The 26,817-nt window shown below is 47.1% G+C and overlaps 1 protein-coding gene across 2 annotated transcripts; it reads right to left on the bottom strand.

Annotated features, from left to right (window-relative positions):
- Positions 1-996: 996 nt before the first annotated feature.
- Positions 997-26,817, bottom strand: ENTPD4 (ectonucleoside triphosphate diphosphohydrolase 4). Of its 2 annotated transcripts, XM_036396710.1 has the most exons (13): positions 26,762-26,817; positions 25,575-25,680; positions 24,644-24,829; positions 21,636-21,841; positions 19,119-19,269; positions 17,987-18,090; positions 15,997-16,056; positions 14,818-14,942; positions 10,829-10,995; positions 8,491-8,803; positions 5,517-5,602; positions 3,729-3,890; positions 997-2,043 (listed from the first exon to the last, which is right to left on the bottom strand). In XM_036396710.1, the coding sequence occupies exons 2-13, from the start codon at positions 25,646-25,648 to the stop codon at positions 1,818-1,820; spliced, it is 1,860 nt and encodes a 619-aa protein (XP_036252603.1). In that variant the 5' UTR covers positions 25,649-25,680; positions 26,762-26,817; the 3' UTR covers positions 997-1,817. The 2 variants fall into 2 exon arrangements, with proteins under 2 accessions (XP_036252603.1, XP_054373495.1); XM_054517520.1 differs by lacking the exon at positions 26,762-26,817 and having other exon boundaries at positions 25,575-25,740.

Genomic DNA, 26,817 nt, shown 5'->3' with positions numbered 1-26,817 from the left:
TCCCAGATTTTTTTCCTGTTTTTTTTTTTCCAGTTTTTCCCCTGATTTAAACTTTTTTACCATTTTTTTCTCTGATTTTATTTTTTTTCCTGACTTTATTTTTTCCCGATTTCCCCCCCCCTTTGTTTTTTCTGATTTTTTTCCTTGATTTTATTTTTTCCTGATTTTATTTTTTCCCGATTTTCCCCCATTTTTTTTTCTGGTTTTTTTCCCTGATTTTATTTTTTCCATTTTCCCCCTGATTTCATTTTCTTTTCTGATTTTCTTCCCCCATTTTTTCCCCAATTTTCCCCCTCTGATTTTTATTTTTTCCCGCTTTTATTACACTTTAATGCCTTTTTTTGGCCTTTTTTCCCCCCTTGCTGCATTCGAGACTCTGCCACTTCTCCCTGGGTATTTCCAAGCCCCACAGGATTTTTTTTAAAAATTTAATCCTGAAATTGGAGATTTGGGCCAAGGAGAAGAGGAAATTCCAGCTCTGGCAGGGTCAATTTTGGGATCATTTTTATCAGCCCTGATTTCCCAATCCCAATTCCAGCCCTGGATTTTCTCATCCCTCACCCGAAACCAGATTTGGATTTAAATTCTGCCAAAATTCGGATTTTGTCAGCTTCAAAAATATCCTTTAGCAAAGGAAGGTGTTTGGAATTCTGAAGGTCCAGTGAAAGATTCTGCTCCAAAATTCTGCCCCAAATCCAGGGAATTCTGACTCCAGCCCGTGCTGGGCGGGAGGAGCAGAAATTCAGCACCCAAATTGAGGTGGAATTCAGCCTAAATTCTCTGTACAAAGGTAAAAAACCATCAAAACCAGACCATAAAACAATTTCAATTATCCAGACTTTTAGATTAATTATGATAAAAAATTTATCCAGTTCTCCAATAATGAAACAATCCAATTTTCCTGCATTTTCCCACCTTTTGGAAGTTGTCCAGCTGGAGAATTAACAAATAAAATTAACAAATAAATTAACAAATAAAACACCCACACCCCAAAGGTTCATAGAAATCCCACTTTTAATCATGGACAAATTGACTTTCAAGTAAAATCAACAGTTTTAAATAAAATATAAATTACCAGAGGACTTGGAAAGACCCTGTGCACGTTCTCCTCTGCTTTTCCAGTTCTCTTCACATTCCTGGAGTTTCTGGGAGGTCTCTCCACAATTATGGAACAGAAAATTGGGATTAAAAGCAGCGACTGGTGCCACTGGGAGGGTGAAAAAGGAGGAAATCCTTTTCCCTCTTCCAAGGAAAAAAAGGAGGGAGCAGAAGAGATGGAAGCAGTTTTTTATGGAAGCACAGCATTGGATGTGAGGGATTTTCCTTCTCCATCCCAGGAGTGATTCCAGAGGGGAAAATCACAGAAAATGCCCTAAAAGGGTTGGTTTTGTGTTTTTTGGTTTTCCCTGCTTTTGGAACTTCTTGTTATTTGAGAGTCCAAAGTGAGAGCAGGGATGGCAATGCTGGAATCCAGCAAGGAAAATCCAAACTCATTCCAATCCCATTTTCCCATTTCCAATTGGGAAAACCCAAGCTCATTCTGGGATTTCAGCCTCTCCCAAAGGTGGGAGCTCAACTCATCCTCTCCTGCACGCCCCCAAGTGCAACATTCCCAACAAAATCAATTTTTGTTTTTGGCATTTTTCCCTCACCACCCCATTCCCCCGGAATTCCCAAGCCTGCCCGGAATTCCCAACTCCGCTTCTCCAAAAGGGGCAAAAAAACCAAAAAGGGGGGAGGAACCCTGAGGCAAAAATGGCTTTTTTCTGTGTGTGTGTGTGTGTGTGTGTGTGTGGATGAATGGCCCAGCCTGGAGCCTACCCCGGGATTTTCTGCGGGGGGAGCCCCTCGGGCAGCCAGAGGGGAGCGGGGCTGGCGCCGGGGGGCAGCGGCCGGCGGTGGATGCGGCGCAGGCGGAGCAGGTAGAGCAGGATGGAGAGCAGCACCACCAGGAAGCAGGCCAGGAACAGGTAGTGGTTGTACACAAAGGAGAAACTCCTCCAGTGAGAGTGAGTGCCGCGGAAATTCTCCTGCTGGATGTCCCTGGAAAAGAGCAGAGGGACAACGGGAACGTCTTAGAGGAGAAGTTCCACTGCCAGCTTGGTGGGAATCAGAGCTCACTGGGAGGAATAAGCTCCAAAAAGCACAGGTTGAGGCTCTAAAAGCTACAAATTCCCATCCCCAAAATGCTCTCCCAAAGGCTTTTCCCAGATTTTTGAGAGGATGTCCCTGGAAAAGAGCAGAGGGACAACGGGAACGTCTCAGAGGAGAAATCCCACTGCCAGCTTGGTGGGAATCAGAGCTCACTGGGAGGAATAAGCTCTGAAAAGCACAAGTTGAGGCTCTAAAAAGCACAAGTTGAGGCTCTAAAAGCCACAAATTCCCATCCCCAAAATTCCCCCCCCAAAGGCTTTTCCCAGACTTTTGAGAGGATGTCCTTGGAAAAGAGCAGAGGGACAACGGGAACGTCTTAGAGGTAAAATTCCTCTGCCAGCTTGGTGGGGATCAGAGCTCATTGGGAGGAATAAGCTTCAAAAAGCACAAGTTAAGGCTCTAAAAGCTACAAATTCCCATCCCCAAAATGCTCTCCCAAAGGCTTTTCCCAGACTTTTGAGAGGATACCCCTGGAAAAGAGCAGAGGGACAATGGGCACGCTTTGGAGGCAAAGATCTGCTTCCAACCTGGTGGGAATCAGAGCTCATTGGGAGGAATAAGCTTCAAAAAGCACAAGTTGAGGCTCTAAAAGCCACAAATTCCCTCCCAAAATTCCCCTCCCAAAGACTTTTCCCAAACTTTTGAGAGGATACCCCTGGAAAAGAGCAGAGGGACAACAGCCGTGCTTTGGAGGCAAAATTCCACTTCCAGTTGGGCTCAGGGCAGGAATCTGAGCCCATTTTGGGGAACAGGATCTAAAAAGCACAAGCTGAGGCAGTAAAAGCTACAAATTCCCACCCCAAAATCCTCTCCCAAAGGCTTTTCCCAGATTTTTGAGAGGATGTCCCTGGAAAAAAGCAGAGGGACAACGGGCACGCTTTGGAGGCAAAATTCCACTTCCAACTTGGTGGGAATCAGAGCTCATTGGGTGGAATAATCTCTAAAAAACACAAGTTGAGCCTCTAAAAAGCACAAATTCGCATCCCCAAAATCCTCTCCCAAAGGCTTCTCCCAGATTTTTGAGAGGATGTCCCTGGAAAAGAGCAGAAATGCTCTGGAGGCAAAATTCCACTTCCAGCTGGGCTCTGGGCAGGAATCTGAGCCCATTTTGAGGGACATGATCTAAAAATCACAAGTTGAGGCTCTAAAAACCACAAGTTGAGGCTCTAAAAAGCACGGATTCCCATTCCCAAAATCCTCTCCCAAAGGCTTTTCCCAGATTTTTGAGAGGATGTCCTTGGAAAAGAGCAGAGGGACAATGGGCACGCTTTGGAGGCAAAGATCTGCTTCCAACCTGGTGGGAATCAGAGCTCATTGGGTGGAATAAGAAAAAAAGCACAAGTTGAGGCTCTAAAAATCACAAATTCCCATCCCCAAAATCTTCTCCCAAAGGCTTCTCCCAGATTTTTGAGAGGATGTCCCTGGAAAAGAGCAGAAGTGCTCTGGAGGCAAAATTCCACTTCCAGCTGGGCTCTGGGCAGGAATCTGAGCCCGTTTTGGGGACGAGGCTCTAAAACGCCCAATGTGAGGGATCCCCACCCCTTCCCAAAGGTGTTCCCGGGTCTCCGGGGTACCTGAGGGGCAGGAAGCGGGTCCGGTAGAGGATGGCCCCCAGCGTCCACTGCACCTCCTTGTCGTAGACCTGCAGCGCCGTCTTCAGGCTCCCGTAGCTCTCCGGGAAGGAAAAGCCCCGGTGGAAAACCTCGAACATCCAGGCAGACTTGAAGCACTGGAACCTGGGGAGAGCAGGGGGGTCAGCCGGGAAATGTGGGATCAGGGACAGTGGGGTCAGCCAGGAAATGTGGGGTGAGCCAGGAAATGTGGGATCAGGGACAGTGGGGTCAGCCAGGAAAAATGGGGTCAGCCAGGAAAAATGGGATCAAGGACAGTGGGGTCAGCCAGGAAAAATGGGATCAGCCAGGAAAAATGGGATCAAGGACAGTGGGGTCAGCCAGGAAAAATGGGATCAGCCAGGAAAAATGGGATCAGGGACAGTGGGGTCAGCCAGGAAATGTGGGGTCAGTCAAGGACAGTGGGATCAGCCAGGAAAAATGGGATCAGCCCAGAAAGATGGGATCAGGGAGACTGGGGTCAGCCAGGAAAAATGGGATCAGCCAGGAAAAATGGGATCAGGGACAATAAGATCAGGCAGGAACAGTGGGATCAGCCAGAAAACGTGGGATCAGTCAAGGATAGTGGGATCAGGAACAGTGGGATCAAGAGCAGTGGGATCAGTCAGGAAAAATGGGATCAGGACAGTGGGATCAGTCAAAGACAGTATGGTCAGCCAGGAAAAATGGGATCAGGGACAAGAGGATCAGGAAGGAAAAGTGGGACCAGCCAGGAAACGTGGGATCAGTCAAGGACAGCAGGATCAGGAACAGTGGGATCAGTCAGGAACAGTGGGATCAGTCAGGAACAGTGGGATCAGTCAGGAACAGTGGGATCAGGAACAGTGGGATCAGTCAGGAACAGTGGGATCAGGAACAGTGGGATCAGTCAGGAACAGTGGGATCAGTCAGGAACAGTGGGATCAGTGAAGGACATTGGGATCAGTCAGGAACAGTGGGATCAGTCAAGGACATTGGGATCAGTCAGAGAGAACGGGTTAAACTCAGCTCAGCATTCCAGCAACCGCGGGGCACGATTAAATCTGGAACTCTCAGCTTTTCCAAGGGATTTTTTCACAATTCTCAGACCTTTCCCAAGTTTTTTCCCCACTCCCAGTGATCCACCAAACGGACAGGCCCTGGCAGGAGCAACTTCCTGGCCAAAGCCCAGCCCAAAGCTGAGCCCAAAGCCGAGCCCAAAGCCGAGCCCAAAGCCCGGCTCAAAGCCGAGCCCAAGCCCGGCCCAAAGCCGAGCCCAAAGCCGAGCCCAAAGCCGAGCCCAAGGCCAGCCCAAAGCCGAGCCCAAAGCCGAGCCCAAAGCCGAGCCCAAGGCCAGCCCAAAGCCGAGCCCAAGGCCAGCCCAAAGCCGAGCCCAAAGCCGAGCCCAAAGCCAAGCCCAAAGCCGAGCCCAAGCCCAGCCCAAAGCCCAGCCCAAGCCCAGCCCAAAGCCGAGCCCAAAGCCGAGCCCAAAGCCGAGAAGCCGAGCCCAAAGCCGAGCCCAAGCCCAGCCCAAAGCCGAGCCCAAAGCCGAGCCCAAAGCCCAGTCCAAAGCTGAGCCCAAAGCCGAGCCCAAAGGCCAGCCCAAGGCCAGCCCAAAGCCCAGCCCAAGGCCAGCCCAAAGCCCAGCCCAAGCCCAGCCCAAGCCCAGCCCAAGGTCAGCCCAAAGCCCAGCCCAAAGCCGAGCCCAAAGCCGAGCCCAAAGCTGAGCCCAAAGCCGAGCCCAAAGCCCAGCCCAAGGCCAGCCCCGCTCACTTGAGCCGGTGCAGATCCGCGTGGGGGGCGTAGAGGCCGCGCTCGAAGCGCTCCCGCAGCACCGACCACCGCGTGGCACAATAATCCTGCAGGAAATCAGAGAAAAACGGGAAAAAGGGAATGATCCCAGCACTCCTCCCACCTGGAGAGGGAAAATCCCACCTGAAAAAATCATCCAAAACACCAAACATCAAAAAGGAACAGCAGCTTGCACGGCAGGTAAGGAAAATCCCAAATTTTGGGGGAAAATTTTGATGCACATTTGGAATTTGGGGTAGAATTAATGTTAAACTGTTGGAATTTGGAATGGAATTTATGTTAAACTCTCTGGGAATAACCAGGATCCCAAATTTTATGGGAATATTATGACCTGCATTTGGAATTTGGAATTAATGTTAAACTCTTGGAATTTGAGGCGGAATTAATGTTAAACTCTCTGGGAATATCCACTAAAGAAAATCCCAAATTTCATGGGAATATTTTAATCCACATTTGGAATTCGGGGTGGAATTAATGTTCAACTCTCTGGGAATATCCAGTAAGGAAAATCCCAAATTTCGTGGGAATATTTTAATCCACATTTGGAATTCGGGGTGGAATTAATGTTCAACTCTCTGGGAATATCCAGTAAGGAAAATCCCAAATTTCGTGGGAATATTTTGATCCACACTTGGAATTTGGGATGGAATTAAAGTTCAGCTCTTGGAATTTGGGATGGAATTAATGTTAAACTCTTGGAATTTAGAGTGGAATTAATGTTAAATCTCAGGAAATGTCAAGGATCCCAAATTTCATGGGAATGTTTTGATCCACATTTGAAATTTGGAATGAATTTAATGTTAAACTCTTTGGGAATATCCAGGATCCCATATTTTATGGGAATACTTTGATCTACATTTGGAATCTGGGGTAGAATTAAAGTTAAACTCTTGGAATCTGGGATGGAATTAATGTTAAACTCTTGGAATTTAGAGTGGAATTAATGTTAAACTCTCAGGGAATGTCAAGGATCCCAAATTTCATGGGACTATTTTAATCCACATTTGGAATTTGGGGTGGAATTAATGTTAAACTCTTGGAATTTGGGGTGGAATCAATGTTCAACTCTTTGGGAATATCCAGCAAGGCAAATCCCAAATTTTGTGGGAACATTTGAGCCACATTTGAAATCTGGGGTGGAATTAATGTTCAACTCTCTGGGAATATCCAGTAAGGAAAATCCCAAATTTCATGGGAATATTTTGAGCCACATTTGGAATTCGGGGTGGAATTAACGTTCAACTCACAGGGAATATCCAGGATCCCAAATTTTCTGGGAATATTTTGATTCACATTTGGAATTTTGGGTGGAATTAATGTTAAACTCTCTGGGAATATCCAGTCAGGCAAATCCCAAATTCTGTGAGAACATTTTGATCCACACAAAGAGTTTTGCTGCAGGACTTTGGGAATAAAATCCTTGTGGATGTTCTAAATTAGGAATGGATCCCCTTTCCTTCACCTGTGCAGCTTTGGTGATTTTAGGGATTTGGGATCTCTTAAAGGGATGTTTTTCTGCAAGACCTAGGGAATAAAATCCTTATGGAGAGATGCTTAAATGAAGGAACTGATCCCTTTTTTCACCTGTGAAACTTCAGTGAATTTACGAATGTGGGATCGTTTTGCTGCAGGCAATGTTTTGCTGCAGGAGTTTGGGAATAAAATCCTTATGGAGTGATGCTCAAAATTAGGAATTTATCTCAATTTTTCACCTGTGCAGCTTCAGTGAATTTATGAATGTGGGATCTCTTAAAGCAAAAGGCTGCTGCAGATCTTTGGGAATAAAATCCTTGAGGATGTTCTAAATTAGGAATTGATCCCTTTTTTCACCTGTGCAGCTTCAGTGAATTTATGAATGTGGGATCTCTTAAGGCCATGTTCTTCTGCAGGACTTGGGGAATAAAATCCTAATGGAGAGAAATTTTAAATTAGGAATTGATCTCTTTTCTTTCACCTGTGCAGCTTTGGTGAATTTATGGATTTAGGATCTCTTAAGGCAATATTTTTCTGTGGGAGTTTGGGAATAAAATCCTTATGGAGAGATGCTCAAAATTAGGAATTTACCTCAATTTTTCACCTGTGCAGCTTTAGTGAATTTATGAATGTGGGATCCCTTAAGGCAATGTTCTTCTGCAGGAGTTTGGGAATAAAATCCTTATGGAGAGATTCTCAAAATTAGGAATTTATCTCAATTTTTCACCTGTGCAGCTTTAGTGAATTTATGAATTTGGGGTCTCTTAAGGCAATGTTTTGCTGGGGGATTTTGGGAACAAAATCCTCATGGAGGGTTGTTACAAATGAAGGAATTGATGCCTTTTTTTCACCTGTGCAGCTTCAGTGAATTTATGAATTTAGCATCTCTTAAGGCAATGTTTTGCTGCAGGACTTGGGGAATAAAATCCTTGTGCAGAGTTGTTCTAAGTTAGGAACTGATTCCCTTTCTTTCACCTGTGCAGCTTCAGTGAATTTATGAATTTGGGATCTCTTCAGGCCATGTTCTTCTGCAGGACTTTGGGAATAAAATCCTTATGGAGAGATGCTCAAAATTAGGAATTTATCTCAATATTTCACCTGTGAAACTTTAGTGAATTTATGAATTTGGGATCTCTTAAGGCCATGTTCTTCTGCAGGACTTTGGGAATAAAATCCTTATGGAGAGATGTTACAAATGAGGGAATTGATCTCTTTTCTTTCACCTGTGCAGCTTCAGTGAATTTAGGATCTCTTAAGGCAATGTTTTGCTGCAGGACTTGGGGAATAAAATCCTTATGGAGAGATGCTCAAATCAATTAGGAATTTATCTCAATTTTTCACCTGTGAAACTTTAGTGAATTTATGAATGTGGGATCTCTTCAGGCCACGTTCTTCTGCAGGCCTTGGGGACTCAGGCCCTGATGGGCGCTGCTGTGAGTCGGAGCCGGTCCCGTTTGCCCACCTGAGCAGCCCTGGTGAACCTGGCTGCGCTGTAGTCGCCGCCCATGCGCAGCACGTCCTCGGTGCAGTAGTAGAACTCGGAGAAGCCGTAGAATTCGCTGCTCTGCAGGCGCAGGGGGGGCTGCACGACGCCGTTCAGGGAGCTCCCGGTGCCGTTGGTTCGGTTCAGCAGCGGCCGCAGCCGCTCCCGGCACAGCTGGAAGTCGCCGGTGCCGCGCAGCTGCAGGCGCAGCCCCCGGTGCCGCAGCTCGTCCTGCGCGTCCCGCGGCAGGCACGGGTCCGGGACGGGGGCCTGGGGGCTCAGCCCGGCCTGCCTGGGACAGGGACAGGCAAAGCCTGGCTCAGCAAAGCCTGCCTGGGACAGGGACAGAGACCGGCAAAGCCTGGCTCAGCAAAGCCTGCCTGGGACAGGGACAGAGACCGGCAAAGCCTGGCTCAGCAAAGCCTGACTGGGACAGGGACAGAGACCAGCAAAGCCTGGCTTAGCAAAGCCTGACTGGGACAGGGACAGAGACCGGCAAAGCCTGGCTCAGCAAAGCCTGACTGGGACAGGGACAGAGACCGGCAAAGCCTGGCTCAGCAAAGCCCGGCCTGCCTGGGACAGGGACAGAGACCGGCAAAGCCTGGCTTAGCAAAGCCTGACTGGGACAGGGACAGAGACCGGCAAAGCCTGGCTTAGCAAAGCCTGACTGGGACAGGGACAGAGACCGGCAAAGCCTGGCTTAGCAAAGCCTGACTGGGACAGGGACAGAGACCGGCAAAGCCTGGCTCAGCAAAGCCTGACTGGGACAGGGACAGAGACCGGCAAAGCCTGGCTCAGCAAAGCCTGACTGGGAAAGGGACAGAGACCGGCAAAGCCTGGCTCAGCAAAGCCTGACTGGGACAGGGACAGAGACCGGCAAAGCCTGGCTCAGCAAAGCCCGGCCTGCCTGGGACAGGGAGAGAGATCAGCTAGGCCCGGCTCAGCAAGGCCTGCCTGGGACAGGGAGAGAGATAAGCAAGGACCGGCCTGTCTGCCCAGCAGCCGGGGGGACAGACTGACAGCCGGGGGGACAGACTGACAGCCGGGGGACAGACTGACAGCCTGGGGACAGACTGACAGCCTGGGGACAGACTGACAGCCGGGGGGACAGACTGACAGCCTGGGGGACAGACTGACAGCCGGGGGGACAGACTGACAGCCTGGGGACAGACTGAGCCCAGCTGGGGGGACAGACTGACAGCCTGGGGACAGACTGACAGCCGGGGGGACAGACTGACAGCCTGAGGACAGACTGACAGCTGGGGGGACAGACTGACAGTCAGGGGGACAGACTGACAGCCGGGGGACAGACTGACAGCCGGGGGACAGACTGACAGCCTGGGGACAGACTGAGCCCAGCTGACCTTGGACACTCCCAGGCACCCAGGGGCAGGCGCAGCTTCTCTGGGAATTCCTTCCCAGCCCTCACCACCCTCATACCGGGAATTCCTTCCTGAAATCCAACCCAAACTTCCACTTTTTCAGCTGACTCCAACTCCTGAATCTCAGGAATCTCTCTCCACCTCCCAGATTCTCCCTTCCCACACAACATCCAGGATCATTCCCACCTCCCACCCCCCCAGGCTGCTCCAAGCTGGCCCTCCCAGGGATGGAGCAGCCACAGCTGCTCTGGGAATTCCATTCCATCCCCTTCACCACCCTCATACCGGGAATTCCTTCCACAAATCCAACCTAAAACTTCAGTTTGACCCCATTACTCCAGTTCCTGAGGGGAATCCCTCTCCACTTCCCAGATTTTCCCTTCCCACACTGGAAGTGCTGTGATCTCTCCACAACATCCAGGATCATTCCCACCTTTCCAGGACCACCTTCCCCTGTCCCAGGCTGCTCCAAGCTGACCTTGGACACTCCAAGGGATGGAGCAGCCACAGCTCCCCTGGAAATTCCATCCCAGCCCCTCAACACTCTCATATTAGGAATTCCTTCCACAAATCCAACCTAATCTTCAGTTTGACCCCATTACTCCAGTTCCTGAGCAGGAATCTCTCTCCATCTCCCAGATTCTCCCTTCCCACACAACATCCAGGATCATTCCCACCTCCCACCCCCCCAGGCTGCTCCAAGCTGACCTTGGACACTCCAAGGGATGGAGCAGCCACAGCTGCTCTGGGAATTCCATCCTATCCCTCACCACTCTCATATTGGGAATTCCTTTCACAAATCCAACCTAAACTTCCACTTCTTCAGCTGACTCCAACTCCTGAGGAGGAATCCCTCTCCGGTCCCCAGATGTTTCCCTTCCCACAGCACACCCAGGATCATTCCCACCATTCCAGGAGCCCGGGGATGCAGGTACCTGTTCCTGAGCAGGCTGCTGGAGAAGAGGCTCTCCTCGTAGCGCCGGCGCGCGGCGTTGCCGCCGAAGCCCAGGAAGGTGGCCACGTACACGCGGTACACATGCTCCGTCTGGTGCGCGTCGCAGCCCAGGTTCACCTCGGCCAGCAGGCCCTTGGCCACCTCCTCCTGCACAGCAAAGTCAGCAATCACTGCCATGCTCCTGAGCACAACATGAATTTTGGTTTGGGATGTCCTGGACGCCTTTACGTTCACCCAACTCTTTCATGCTTTGCTGTCTGTGCTTGCTGCACTCTGGATAAGGGATATCCCCACAGCATCGTGGAGGTGTTCTGGTTGGAAAAGATCTTGAAGATCATAAAAATCATCAATCCAATGGCAAAATAAGGAATCATTGGGATGGTCCTGACCCAAAAAGGAATTTTTTTGATGTCTTGGACACCTTTAATCTCACCCCTCACCGATCTCTTTCACGCTTTCCTCTCCTGTCTGTGTGTCCTGCACTCTGCATAAGGGATATCCCCACAGCAACGTGGAGGTGCTCTGGTTGGAAAAGATCTTGAAGATCATAAAAATCATCAATCCAACAGCTAAATCAGGAATCACTGGGATGATACCAATCTGAAAATGAATTTTTTGGGATGTCTTGGACACCTTCAAGTTCACCCAACTCTTTCATGCTTTCCTCTCCTGTCTGTGTGTCCTGCACTCCGGGTAAAGGATATCCCCACAGCATTGTGGAGGTGTTCTGGTTGGAAAAGATCTTGAAGATCATAAAAATCATCAATCCAACAGCACAATCAGGAATCACTGGGATGATCCTGACCCAAAAATGAATTTTTGGGATGTCCTGGACATCTTTAATTTCACCCAACTCTTTCATGCTTTCCTCTCCTGTCTGTGTGTCCTGCACTCTGGATAAAGGATATTCCCACAGCATCATGGAGGTGCTCTGGTTGGAAAAGATCTTGAAGATCTTGGAGATCATCAATCCAATGGCAAAATCAGGAATCACTGGGATGGTTCTGACCCAAAAATGAATTTTTTTGATGTCTTGGACACCTTTAATCTCACCCCTCACCCAACTCTGTGCTTCCTGTACCCTGGATAAAGGATATTCCCACATGGAGGTGATCTGCCTGGAAAAGATCCTGAAGATCATCAATCATCAATCCAACAGCAGAATCAGGAATCACTGGGATGGTCCTGCTCCAAAAATGAGGTTTTTGTGATGTCTTGGACACCTTCAAGTTCACCCAACTCTTTCATGCTTTCCTCTCCTGTCTGTGCTTGCTGCACTCTGGGTAAAGGATATCCCCACAGCATCATGGAGGTGTTCTGGTTGGAAAAGATCTTGAAGATCATAAAAATCATCAATCCAACAGCTAAATCAGGAATCACTGGGATGATACCAATCTGAAAATGAATTTTTGGGATGTCCTGGACACCTTTAATTTCACCCAACTCTTTCATGCTTTCCTCTCCTGTCTGTGTGTCCTGCACTCTGGATAAAGGATATTCCCACAGCATCATGGAGGTGTTCTGGTTGGAAAAGATCTTGAAGATCTTGGAGATCATCAATCCAATGGCAAAATCAGGAATCACTGGGATGGTTCTGACCCAAAAATGAATTTTTTGGGATGTCTTGGACATCTCCAGTTTCACCCATCTCTTCCACATCGTGGAAGTGTTCTTGAAGATCATCAATCCAAGAATCCTGAAGAGCCACACCCGTGGTTTTTGGATATTCCCAGGAATGAGAACTCCACACTGCCCTGGGCAGCTTTCCCAATGCTTTCCAGCCCTTTATAATCCAGATATTTCAGGAGTTTTCCTCAGGGATGATCATCTCCCACATTATTTGGAAAATCCAAGATTATTTCAGAGGGAGAGCAAAATTGAGGAATTTTCCTTGGGAATTATCATCTCTCCCAGATTTTTTTGTTAAAAAGACCAGGATTACTTCATAGGGAGAGCAAAAAAAAAGGGATTTTTTCTTGGGAATTATAACCTTTCCCATTTTATTTGGAAAATCCAAGATTATTTCATAGGGAGAGCAAAATTGAGGAGCTTTCCTTGGGAATGATCACCTTTCCCATTTTATTTGGAAAATCCAAGATTATTTCATAGGGAGAACAGAATAAAAGAGTTTTCCTTGGGAATGATCACTTCCCCCATCATTTTGAAAAAGATCACTTCATAGGGACAGCGAAATCTTGGAATTTCAGATCCCTGGCCCTGCAAAGTCCAGGAATTGCTTCTGTGGAGCCTGGAATTTTCTTCTCCCATGGAAAAATGTGGATTGTGGCTGCTGAATTCAGTGCTCCCCTCCCATTCCTGATTCCCAGGACAGATTCCATGACCAAAATTCCCATTTTATGTCCATTTGTGCTCAGATAAATCCACCCCACAGGCAGGAATGTTCATCCCTGTTTTCCCAGCTGATCTTTGACTGGATCTGCTCTGGAACTGAATGTCCAGATTTTAATAATTCCAAATCATTTCTTACACCCTCTGTTAATTAACACAGAGGAATTAGGGAATTAATTAGGGAAACATCATTCCACAGGATTTAAAAACTCAATTTATCCATTATTAGAACAGAGCCAAACATGGGGATTTGATGCTGGTTTTCCTTTAGATAATTCTCAATTAATTTCATGGGAAATTCAGCTTGAAAAATTCAGGAATTGCTCCAGAACTCAGTGGAATTACAGCAATTTATCAGTTTGGGACAAAGCAATTCTGTGACATTTATAACTGCTAATTCAATTTCTCCCAAAAATTAAAGGAAAAAGTCATTTTTATGGAAGGCTTTTTATAGGAACCACCAGGAATTTTTGGGTTTTTAGCCCCAGGATGCAAATTTTGGGAGTGTACGGGATTTAAAATTGTCCAGAAAGATTAAAAATTAAGGATTAATGCAGGATTTGAGTGATGGGAATGAAAAAAACAAATTCTTTTGGGAATGGGATGGGATGGGATGGGGATGGGATGGGGATGGGATGGGATGGGATGGGATTGGGATTGGGATGGGATGGGATGGGATGGGATGGGATGGGATGGGATGGGGATGGGGATGGGGATGGGATGGGGATGGGGATGGGGATGGGATGGAATGGGATGGGATTGGGATGGGATGGGATGGGATGGGATGGGATGGGATGGGGATGGGGATGGGGTGGGATGGGATGGGGATGGGATGGGGTGGGATGGGGATGGGATGGGGATGGGATGGGATGGGGATGGGGATGGGATGGGGATGGGAAGGGAATGGGATGGGGATGGGATGGGGATGGGGATGGGATGGGGTGGGATGGGATGGGGATGGGATGGGATGGGATGGGATGGGATGGGGATGGGATGGGGATGGGAAGGGAATGGGATGGGGATGGAATGGGGTGGGATGGGAATGGGATGGGGATGGGGATGGGATGGGGATGGGATGGGGATGGGATGGGATGGGGATGGAATGGGGTGGGATGGGATGGAATGGGGTGGGATGGGAATGGGATGGGATGGGATGGGGATGGGATGGGGATGGGATGGGGATGGGATGGGGATGGGGATGGGATGGGGATGGAATGGGGTGGGATGGGATGGAATGGGGTGGGATGGGAATGGGATGGGATGGGATGGGGATGGGATGGGGATGGGATGGGATGGGATGGGATGGGATGGGATGGGATGGGATGGGGATGGGATGGGATGGGATGGGGATGGGATGGGATGGGGATGGGATGGGGTGGGATGGAATGGGATGGGATGGGATGGGATGGGATGGGAATGGGATGGGGATGGGATGGGGATGGGATGGGGATGGGGATGGGATGGGGATGGGAATGGGATGGGGATGGGATGGGGATGGGATGGGGATGGGATGGAGGATTCCAAAGGATGGGAAAGAAAGGAAAAGGTGTTAAATTAGCCCAGAGGGAAGAGGGAATTCCTGGATAATGACCTGGGGAGGGGAGGCAAGGCAAGGCTTACACTTTGGGGCACCTCGTAGGCGATCTGAGTGGAGACCCCGCCCATGTCCAGGATCCCCACGGTTCTCTTGCGGAAAATGGGATCGTGGTGCTCGCTGCCAGGGACCTCCACCACGGCCTCATCCTCTGGAAAAATGGGAAAAGTCCATGGGAAATAGGTTAAAACCCCTGTGCTCGCTGCCCAGAACATGCACGTCCACCATAGCCTCATCCTCTGGGAAATACAGAGGGAAAAATCAGTGGGATTCAGGGAAAAATCCCTGGGCTTGGTGCCTGGGACCTGCACCTCCACCATGGCCTCATCCTCTGGGAAAAAATGGGAAAAGTCAATGGGATACAGGGAAAAATCAATGGGAAACTGGGAAAATCCCTGTGCTCACTGCCCAGGACCTGCACTTCCACCATGGCCTCATCCTCTGGGGAAAAATGGGAAAAGTCAATGGGATACAAGGAAAAATCAGTGGGAAACAGGGAAAAATCAATGGGAAACGGGGAAAAATCAGTGGGAAATAGGGAAAAATCAATGGGAAAGAGGGAAAAATCAGTGGGATAGAGGGAAAACTCCTTGGGATCCAGCCAGGGAGGGCCCCAAGGAGCTGCTGCTTGTGGCTGTTAAAGCTCCAGGAGGGAGTGGAGCCAACCCAACCCAAGCCCTGCAGCAGCTGCCAACATCTGGCTGGAACTGCATCCCAACATCTGGAAATGCAACTCCCATGGCTGACATGGCATCCCAACATCTGGAAATTCAATTCCCATGGGTGGAATTGCATCCCAACATCTGGAAGCGCAACTCCCATGGCTGGAACTGCATCCCAACATCTGGAAGTGCAACTCCCATGGGTGGAATTGCTTCCCAACATCTGGCTGGAATTGCATCCCAACATCTGGAAATGCAATTCCCATGGGTGGAACTGCATCCCAACATCTGGAAATTCAATTCCTATGGCTGGAATTGCTTCCCAACATCTGGAAATTCAATTCCTATGGCTGGAATTGCTCCCCAACATCTGGAAATTCAATTCCTATGGCTGGAACTGCATCCCAACATCTGGAAGTGCAACGCCAATGGCTGACATGGCATCCCAACATCTGGAAATGCAATTCCCATGGCTGGAACTGTATTCCAACATCTGGCTGGCAAACCATCCCCTGGAGCCCCCAGCCCCGTTCCGATCCTCACCATCGTCCGTGTGCTCAAATCTTCCAAGGACAAAGTTGATCCCAATCCACGCATAGACTCCTGCAGGAGGAAACAAAACAGCTCTGGAATTCCAGGAATATCAGGAATTGCTGGATTATGAACTTGAAAGCAGATGGAAACATTTTAATTCCTTTTTTTTTCGGCTCTGTTATTGCTCATTTTTATTTTATAAAATTGTAGAAGTTGAATATTCCTGGGAAATCATTCATGGTTGAGAATCATTCCTGGGAAATCGTTAATTCCATCAGGAATTCCTGATGATTTTCTCCTCTCCCAGGTCAATGCCATGACAAAATTCCTGGCTGAATGAATTAAAGACACTTTGATGTGTAAAATTCAGGAAAGAATTGAAGGAAATGAAATTTTAAAGGGATTTTAAGGCTCTGGTGATCACACCAAAATATCTCTGCTTTCCAAATCATCTCATCCTGCAAAGTTCCTTCCATCAGGAATGTTGGGATTTATCCTTTCCCACCCTCTAGAGGAAATGGCTTCAGTGCCATTAAATTCTCAGGGATAATCAGCAAAGATTTGGCCAATCAGGATTTGAAAAAGCAACAAAACCACCCCAAGTATTCCCTTGGAAATCCCAAATATTTTCCAGTAATAAAAATATCCCAAAGCATCCCTTGGGAAGCCTAAATATTTTCCAGATTCAGTTCCATTAGAAGAAATCCTAAATATTTTCCAGATTGAATTCCAGTAATTTTCAGCAAAGATTTGGCCCATCAGGAGCTCCAGAGGAACAAAGGAACATTCCAGAAGAACAAAGGAATATTCCAGAGGAACAAAGGAATATTCCTCTCTTTAGGAATAAAGGCTCTCAAGCAAAGCAGGATTTGAAAAAAAACAATAAAAATACCCCAAATCATGCCTTGGAAATCCTAAATATTTTCCAGCTCCAATTCCATTAATTTTTCAGGGATAATCAGCAGAGATTTGGCCAATCAGGATTTGAAAAAGCAACAAAAACACCCCAAGTATTCCCTTGGAAATCCCAAATATTTTCCAGATTTAATTCCACTAGAGGAAATCCTAAATACTTTCCAGACTGAATTCCAGTAAATTTTCAGGGATAATCAGCAAAGATTTGGCCCATCAGGAGATCCAGAGGAACGAAGGAACATTCCAGAAGAACAAAGGAACATTCCAGAAGAACAAAGGAACATTCCAGAAGAACAAAGGAATATTCTGGAAGAACAAAGGAATATTCTAGAGGAACAAAGGAATATTCATTCCTGAGGAACAAAGGCTCTCAAGCAAAGCAGGATTTGAAAAAACCAATAAAAATACCCCAAATAATCCCATGGAATTCCTAAATACTTTCCAGATCCAATGCCATTCCATTTTCAGGGATAATCAGCAGAGATTTGGCCCATCAGGAGCTCCAGAGGAACAAAGGAACATTCCAGAAGAACAAAGGAATATTCCAGAGGAACAAAGGAACATTCCAGAAGAACAAAGGAATATTCCAGAAGAACAAAGGAATATTACTCTCTTTAGGAATAAAGGCTCTCAAGCAAAGCAGGATTTGAAAAAAACCAATAAAAATACCCCAAATCATCCCTTGGAAATCCTAAATATTTTCCAGCTCCAATTCCATTAATTTTTCAGGGATGATCAGCAAAGATTTGGCCCATCAGGAGCTCCAGAGGAACAAAGGAATATTCCTCTCCTGAAGAATAAAGGCTCTCAAGAAAATCAGAATTTGAAAAACCAAAAACCAATAAAAATACCCCAAATAATCCCTTGGAAATCCTAAATATTTTCTAGATTCAATTCCATTAAATTTTCAGGGATAATCAGAAAATGTTTGGCCCATCAGAATCTGCAGATCTCACACTCCAGATCTCCTGAGGAATAAAGGCTCTCAAGCCAAGCAGGATTTGAAAAACCAATTAAAAAATAGCCCAAATCATCCCTTGGAAATCCCAAGTATTTCCCAGACACTTTCCCAAGGCCCACCTACCTTCCTGCTTCCCAGAAATCACCTCAGCGTGGGAGTCAGAGAAGAGGAAATCGAAGTGCACGGGGATGTCGGTGAGCAGATCCTCCAGGATGGCTTTCTGCTGGCTGCAAAATTCCACAAAAAAGCCTTAAAGCAGTCCCAAAAACCTGGAGCTGCTCCACCTGGAAATCTCCTTTATCCAGCCACTCATGGAGCACAGTCAGGAGAGGAAATCATGGAGGAATTCCATGTTTCTCCAGTACCTGGCTTGATTTTCATCACCATGGGTTTCCTGTTGCTGTCCTGTGGAAAATCCTTTCCCTCCTGCCCCATTTGTGACTTAAACTCCTGCAAACCAATCCCAAAACACCCTGGAGTTGTTCCACACTCACTGCATGGAAATATCCTTTATGCAGCCCCTCTGCAGTGCAGGAAACAAAGTCAGGAGAGGAAATCATGGAGGAATTCCACGTTTCTCCAGTACCTGGCTTGATTTTTGTTACCACCTTTTCCTGTTCCTGTCCCATGGACAAACCTCTCCCTCCTGCCCCATTTCAGATTTGAGCTCTACAAATATCCCTGCAAACCAACCCCAAAGAAACCTGAAGTTTTTCCACACTCAGAACATGGAAATATCCCTTATCCAGTCCCTTTGCAGTGCAGGAAGCAGAGGTAGGAGAGGAAATCATGGAGGAATTCCCACGTGGAGCTGACTTTTCCCAGTACCTGGATTGATTCTCATCCTGGCCCATGAATCCTCTCCCTCCTGCCCCATTCCAGACTTAAAAATTTCCTGCAAATCAAATCCCAAAACACCCTGGAGTTGTTCCACACTCACAGCATGGAAATATCCTTTATCCAGACCCTTTGGAGTGCAGGAAGCACAGTCAGGAGAGGAAATCATGGAGGAATTCCATGTTTCCCCCAGTACCTGGCTTGATTTTCATCATAATGAGTTTCCTGTTGCTGTACCATGGAAAATCCTTTCCCTCCTGCCCCATTTGTGACTTAAACTCCTGCAAACCAATCCCAAAAATCCCTGGAGTTCTTCCACACTCACAACAGGGAAATATCCTTTATGCAGCCCCTCTGCAGTGCAGGAAGCAGAGCTGGGATTCAGCTGGAATTCCCAAAACCACCAAGCAGGAATCACCTCTCGGGCAGGATCCTCATGCCTGCAGTGCACAGGATGTACAGAGGAGTCTCCTTGTGCTTGGAGCGGGGCACGTGCTCGGCAGCGAAGCTCAGCAGGGGTGAGATGTAATCGCTGACCTTGTCAGGAGAGCCGGCAAACTCGGAAATGCCTGCGAAAACACAAAGGGGGAGTGGAGCAGCTGCAGCTGCAGCATTCCCTGGGGAATGCTGAGCAGAGGTTGTGGGGTGCCCTGATGAAGGGAGGAATGATGAATCTGAATCCATGTTCTCAGAAGGCTGATTCATTATTATATTATATTATTATATTATTACATTATATTATTATATTATATTATTATATTATATCATATCATATGACATGATATGACATGATATGACGTTACATTATATCATATAATATCATATCATATTACATAATATAGTATAATATAGCATAATATAGCATAATATAATATAATAAGATATAATATAATATAATATAATAAGATATAATATAATATAATATAATATAATATAATATAATATAATATAATAAGATATAATATAATATAATATAATAAGATATAATATGATATGATATGATATGATATAATATAATATAATATAATATAATATAATATAATATAATATAATATAATATAATATAATATAATATAATATAATATAATATAATATAATATAATATAATATAATATAATATAATATAATATAATATAATATAATATAATATAATATATTACATCCCATTATATTATATAATATTATATTATATCCCATTATATATTATATTATATTATATTATATTATATTATATTATATTATATTATATTATATTATATTATATTATATTATATTATATTATATTATATTATATTATATTATATTATATCATATTATATCTTATTATATCTTATTATATCTTATTATATTATATCTTATTATATTATATATTATATCTTATTATATTATATCCCTTTATATCATATCATATATATCATATCATATTATATTATTAGAATGTTATACTAAACTATACTAAAGAATAGTATACTATTCATATATGATATAGTATATATAGCATACTATTATATAGAATATGATAAATATATTATATAAATAGTATACTATTCATACTATATACAGAAAGGATACTTACAGAATGCTAAAAATATAATAAGAAATAATATATTATATTATATTATATTATATTATATTATATTATATTATATTATATTATATTATACTATATAATATAATATTATATTATATTATATTATATTATATTATATTATATTATATTATATTATATTATATTATATTATATTATATTATATTATATTATATTATATTATATTATATTATATTATATTATATTATATTATATTATATTATATTATATTATTAGAAGGCTATACTAAACTATACTAAAGAATATTATACTATTTATATATTATGTACTATATATAGTATACTATTATATAAAATATAATAAATATATTATATAAATAGTATACTATTCATACTATATACAGAAAAGATACTTACCGAATGCTAAAAATATAATAAGAAATAATATAATATAATATAATATAATATAATATAATATAATATAATATAATATAATATAATATAATATAATATAATATAGAATGTTACACTAAACTATACTAAAGAATAGTATACTATTAATATATATATAGTATATATAGTCTACTATATATATATTATATATATAATACATATTATTTATATATATCTAAAACATACATAGTATACTCTTCATACTATATCTGAACACCACCTTTTCCTGTTCCTGTCCCATGGACAAACCTCTCCCTTCTGCCCCATTTCAGATTTGAGTTGTAGAAATATCCCTGCAAACCAATCCCAAAGAAACCTGGAGTTGTTCCACACTCACAGCATGGAAATATCCTTTATCCAGCCATGTTGCAGTGCAGGAAGCACAGTCAGGAGAGGAAATCATGGAGGAATTCCATGTTTCTCCCAGTACCTGGTTTGATTTTATCACCACGGGTTTCCTGGAGCTGTCCTTCATTTGCTGGATGTCCAGCAGGCCGGGGGGACAGCACCTGCCTTATCCATGGAAAATCCTCTCCCTGCTGCCTATTTCAAACTTCAAGCTCCACAAAACCCCCTGCAAACCAATCCCAAAGAAACCTGGAGTTGTTCCACACTCACAACAGGGAAATATCCTTTATCCAGCCCCTTTGGAGTGCAGGAAGCACAGTCAGGAGAGGAAATCATGGATGAATTCCCAGGTGGAGCTGACTTTTCCCAGTGCCTGGATTGATTTTCATCACCATGGGTTTCCAGCTGCTGTCCCATGGAAAAACCTCTCCCTCCTGCCCCATTTGTGACTTAAACTCCTGCAAACCAATCCCAAAGAAACCTGGAGCTGTTCCACACTCAAAACATGGAAATATCCCTTATCCAGCTACTTTGTAGCAAAGTTAGGAGAGAAAACCATGGAGAAATCCCAGGTTTGTGCCCATACCTGGTTTGATTTTCATCACCACGGGTTTCCTGGAGCTGTCCCTCATCTGCTGGATGTCCAGCAGGTCCTTGGGGTTGCCGTTGTGCCGGGGCCAGCAGTACACGAACACGCGGGAGCCGCTGCTGCCGCAGTCCACCACGATGCCGTAGCTCAGGTTGGGGTTCCCGGTGTCCGTGGCCTCCGTGTCCCTCACCCTGGCCAGGTACCTGGGGAAAATGGGAATTGCTGCAGGGAATTGCTGCAGGGAACTGCACTCCCTATGTGTCAGAACCCAGGACACTGCTCTGGCTGCCCTGGGTGATTCCTGTCGCAGACATCTTTCATGAAAAATCCTTTCTTGGGATTTTTCCTTGTGAGAAGCTGCAGTTTCAGCAACCAAAGGTAACAATGGTTATCTGCTGCTGTGGAATGCAACAGGTAGACCTGTGATTGGTGTCCTGTGGGTGTTTGGATTTACTGGCCACTCATGGCAGAGCTGGCTCTTGCTCTCTGGCTGAGACACAGATCTTTGTTATTCATTCTTTTCCATTCTTAGCTTAGCTAGCTGCTGAAGAAACCTTTTCCTTTCTATTGCTTTTTAGTGTAGTCTTAATGTAACTGTCCTAGGGTGACGTTATGATGCTTGTATCCCCATTCATGTGTTCTGTGAATGTTGGATATTATGTTCTGTACCTTTAAGACTGGCTCTGAAGAGGGAATGTTTTGTTTTGGTTTTCTTATCAGCCTGGCGGGACACAGAGACTGCAGCTTTTGCTTTTTCTGCTTTTGCTTTTGGCTTTGCTCTCTCTCACTCTTGCTTGCTTCGCTTCTGCTTGCTTTTGCTCATTAGCTAGTTCAGCTAAACTGTCCAAATTTCTTCCTGGACCGTTTCTCCTTTCCTTTTACTGACCATTTTGAACCTGCTCCGGACTGGGACCTGGGAAACACCGAGAGTTTGCACCTTGTGGGCTGCAGCAGCTGCCCCAGCGCCAGAGGGACTGAGAACAGAGTGACCACCCCCCCAAGAGAGACTTTCTGAATTTGTCATCTTTTTCAGAGCGGTGTCATCCAGAATTGTTCCTTTTGCGTGCTGGGGGGTGCTGTGCCTATTAAATAAACAGGTTCTTTCCACTCCTCTCCAGGAATCCTTCCCGAACCGGTTGGGGGAGAGGCTGTGTGGGTTGGCTTATTGGAGGGGCCCTAATTTGGAAATTCTCCTCCAAATTTGCCCTAAACCACGACAGTAACATATATCATAAAATAATAAATCAAGCCTTCTGATCATGGAGTCAACATTCTCGTCTCTTCTTCATCCTGAAACCCCTTGTGACCACAGTCACAGATTCCAGACCCTGGCAGGGGCTCAGAGACCTTGGCACAGAATCAAAGCCACCTGTGCCTCTGATTTTAGCCCATTCCCAAACAATTCCCAACTTTGTGTGAAGGTTTACAAGCCACAAGAGTTTGAGTAGAATGATAGTGAATTTATCACAGGGTGAAAAAGTAGAATTTTGGGGTTCTAGAATGGGGGTTCAGGAGGCAAGATGGAGGAATCTGGGTGTGTCCCGTCCTCCTTCTTCTTCTTGTTCTCCATCCTCTGCTGTGATGGTGTCACTTTTGGATTGGTTTAGAGTAGAGACAGACTGTCTAACATGGGTGATGGGTATTGGAAAATTAAAATAAATAAAGTACACACAGTTTTTAGTATAAAAAGATAACACCACCCTGAAGGTGGGCAGTGTGCCACAACCCGACCTGCTGGGGAGATCTCAGCAGGTCAGAGGAAGAATGGAATAGATAAGAGAAAATAAACAACCCTGAGAATGAGAGCCAAGCTCCTGTGGAAGCTCCTGTCCCAGGTCCAGCTGGACTTGCTGTGGATCAGGAGCACAGCAGCGTTTCCCCTTTCCTCAAAAGCTCCATTTCATTCTTTTCCATGGAATTCTTTCCCTCTTTTCCAGGGAATTCTTTCCCTCTTTTCCCATGGAATTCTCTCTCTTTCACCTCTGCAATCTCCCATCCTGGGCTTGGCCACACTTGCTGCAGATCAGGAGCCAGGACATTGTGACTGTTCCTCCTTTCCTTCAGGCTCCACTCCCTCTTTTCCCATGGAATTATTTCCTCCATTCCCCCAGGCTCCACTTCCTGTTTTCCATTGAAATCTTTCCCTCTTTTCCAGGGAATTCTTTCCCTCTTTTCCCACGGAATTCCCCCCCTGTCACCTGTGGAATCTCCCATCCTGGGCTTGGCCACACTTGCTGCAGATCAGGAGCCAGGACACCTGTGACTGTTCCCCCTTTCCTCCAGGCTCCACTCCCTCTTTTCCCATGGAATTCCCTCCCCTCACCTGTGGAATCTCCCATCCCACCCTCAGCTGTACTTGCTGGAATCGGGACCAGGGAGCAGAGCAGCATTTCCCCTTTCCCCCAAAGCTCCATTTCCCTGTTTTCATGGATTCCCTCCCCTCTCACCTCTGGAATCTCCCATTCCAGGCTCAGTACTTCCAGCAGATCAGGAGCAGAGAGACCTGTTAGTGTTCCCCCTTTCCCCCAGGCTCCATTCCCTGTTTCCCATGGAATTCCCTCCCCTCACCTGTGGAATCTCCCATCCCAGGCTTGGTACTTCCTGTGGATCAGGAGCAGAGAAGCCTTTCCCCATTCCCTGTTTCCCATGGAATTCTGTGCCCTCTCACCTCTGGAATTTCCCATGTCCTGGGTGCGGTGCTGGCCATGGATCAGGAGCAGGGAGCAGAGCAGCATTTCCCCTTTTCCTGTTTGCCATGGAAACATTCCCTGCTTCCCATGGAATTCTCTCCCTCTCACCTCTGGAATCTCCTGGTGCCTGCCGCGGATCAGGGGCAGAGCAGCATTTCCCCTTTCTCCCGGGCTCTATCCCCTCCATTCCCATGGATTCCCTCCTCTCTCACCTCTAGAATTTCCCGTCCCAGGTGCGGATCAGGGGCAGAGCAGCATTTCCCCTTTCCCCCAGGCTCTATCCCCTCCATTCCCATGGAATTCTCTCCCCCTCACCTCTGGAATTTCCCGTCGCGGTGCCTGCCCCGGACCAGCAGCAGGGAGCAGAGCAGCAGCGCCGCCGCGGCCGCGGCCGCCCCCAGCAGCAGCAGCTGCCGCAGGGACGCGTTCAGGATGCGGGGACACCCCACGGGGGAGAGGCTGAAGTGCCACGAGGCCGGGAGCAGGCAGGAGATGCTGATCCTGCAATGCCAAGGGAGAAACGAGCGGATTGAGGGATGGATTTGGTGCTAAACGCACCTGGAAAATTCCTGCCTGGAGGGTGTGGACGGGCTGGGATGGAATTCCCACTCCTGCCCCACCCCTGGGAGTGGCCTGGGCTGAGGAGGATGGAAAGATCCCATGGGATTTGCTGGGTTTGGGGCTGCAGCTCCTTTTTATCTCCTGGCTTTCTTTCAAAGTCTCAGGAAAATCAGAGCCAGGAAGGATGGAAAAGCCTGGCTTGGGATTCAGGGAATGGAAATCTGGGGATGATCCTGGAGAAGTCTGGGAGGACCTCAGGGCAATTCCCCAGGGCCTGAAGGGGCTCCAGGGAGAGGGACCTGAGACAAAGGATGGAGGGATGGGACACAGGGAATGGCTCCCACTGCCAGAGGGCAGGGATGGATGGGATATTGGGCAGGAATTCCTGGCTGGGAGGGTGGGGAGGGGCTGGGATGGAATTCCCAGGGAGCTGTGGCTGCCCCTGGATCCCTGGCAGTGCCCAAGGCCAGGCTGGAGCACCCTGGGACATGGGAGGTGTCCCTGCCATGGCAGGGGTGGGATGATCCTGAAGGCCCCTTCCAACCCAACCCAACCCACTGCAGGGTTTTGCTGTGGATTGAGAGGACTCAGGACACCATTCCCATGCTGGAATTCCTGATTAGGTTCCCTGTCCTTCCCTCCAAAGCCTTTCCAGTTTATCCCACAGTTCCTCTGGGATCCTTACCTGCCCATTTTGGGATGGGGCAGCAGCAGGAGCTGTGGAGCCTCAGCCGGTGACCTCGGAGGGACCAGGAACATCCGAGCTCCCCTGGGCCATCCCTGCTCTGCTCCTGAGGGAAAACCAAAGCAGCTGATTCCCTGCAGAGCCTGGGGAGATCCCTGAGGGAGCTGATTCCCTGCAGAGCCCTGGGACATCCCTGAGGGAGCTGATTCCCTGCAGAGCCTGGGGAGATCCCTGAGGGAGCTGATTCCCTGCAGAGCCCTGGGACACCCCTGAGGGAGCTGATTCCCGGAGGGAGCTGATTCCTTGTTCAGCACAGGGAGATCCCTGAGGAAACACCCTGGGATGGGATTCTTCCCTTCCCTTTCCTGGGTAAGGAATGCAGGAATCCAAAGGAAAACAGGGATCCAGTGGGGATGGAAGCATTGAATCCCCTCGGGCACGGTGGGGAGGGTCTGGGGTGGGATTCCCAGAGGAATTCCCAGAGGAATCCCTGGATCCTGGCAGTGCCCCAGGCCGGGCGGGCAGGGCTGGAGCAGCCCAGGACAGCGGGAGGTGTCGGGCTTGGGGCTGGATGGGATTTCAGGTCCTATTTCAGGTCCTTCCCACCCAAAGCATCCCGGGATTCCGGGACCCCTGCCAGGATCAAACACCAGCAAAACTCCAAAAGAGCCAAGGAAATGAGGGAATTCCAGCCCAGGGACGCAGCCGGGGCTGCCTCTCCTTGCCCGGCCCAAGGGGAGATCCCGACCCAGGCGCCACCAGGGAACGGAGCCGGGGCCGGGCGGCCGGAGGGGACAGCGAACAGCGGGATGGGGAATAACGGGATGGGGAATAACGGGGTGAGGGAACAACGGGATGAGGGAACAACGGGATGAGGGAAAGGGATGAGGGAAACGGGATGGAGGCAAGGACGAGGACGGGACGGGGAAGGGACTCGGAGCGGAAGGAGCTGGTGCAGCTCCCCTCGGCCGCCACCATCCCGCAGGGCTCGGCTCGGCTCCCCCCGAACCCCGCGGCGATCCCGATCCCGCTCCCATTCCCGATCCCGATCCTATTCCCATTCCCGGTCCCGATCCCGGTCCCATTCGCGTTACTGGTCCCATTCCCATTCCCGGTCCTGTTCCCGATCCCATTCTCGGTCCCATTCCCAGTGTTTCGTCCCCCCTCTCTCTCTCCCGCAACTTCACCTCCCGGGCCGCCCCATGGCAACCGGCCCCACGCCACTTCCGGGTGCGCCGCCGGA

This window comes from Molothrus ater, chromosome 28, assembly GCF_012460135.2.
Source record: "Molothrus ater isolate BHLD 08-10-18 breed brown headed cowbird chromosome 28, BPBGC_Mater_1.1, whole genome shotgun sequence".
Lineage (NCBI taxonomy): Eukaryota > Metazoa > Chordata > Aves > Passeriformes > Icteridae > Molothrus > Molothrus ater.
This window is presented reverse-complemented; position numbering and strand designations above follow the sequence as displayed.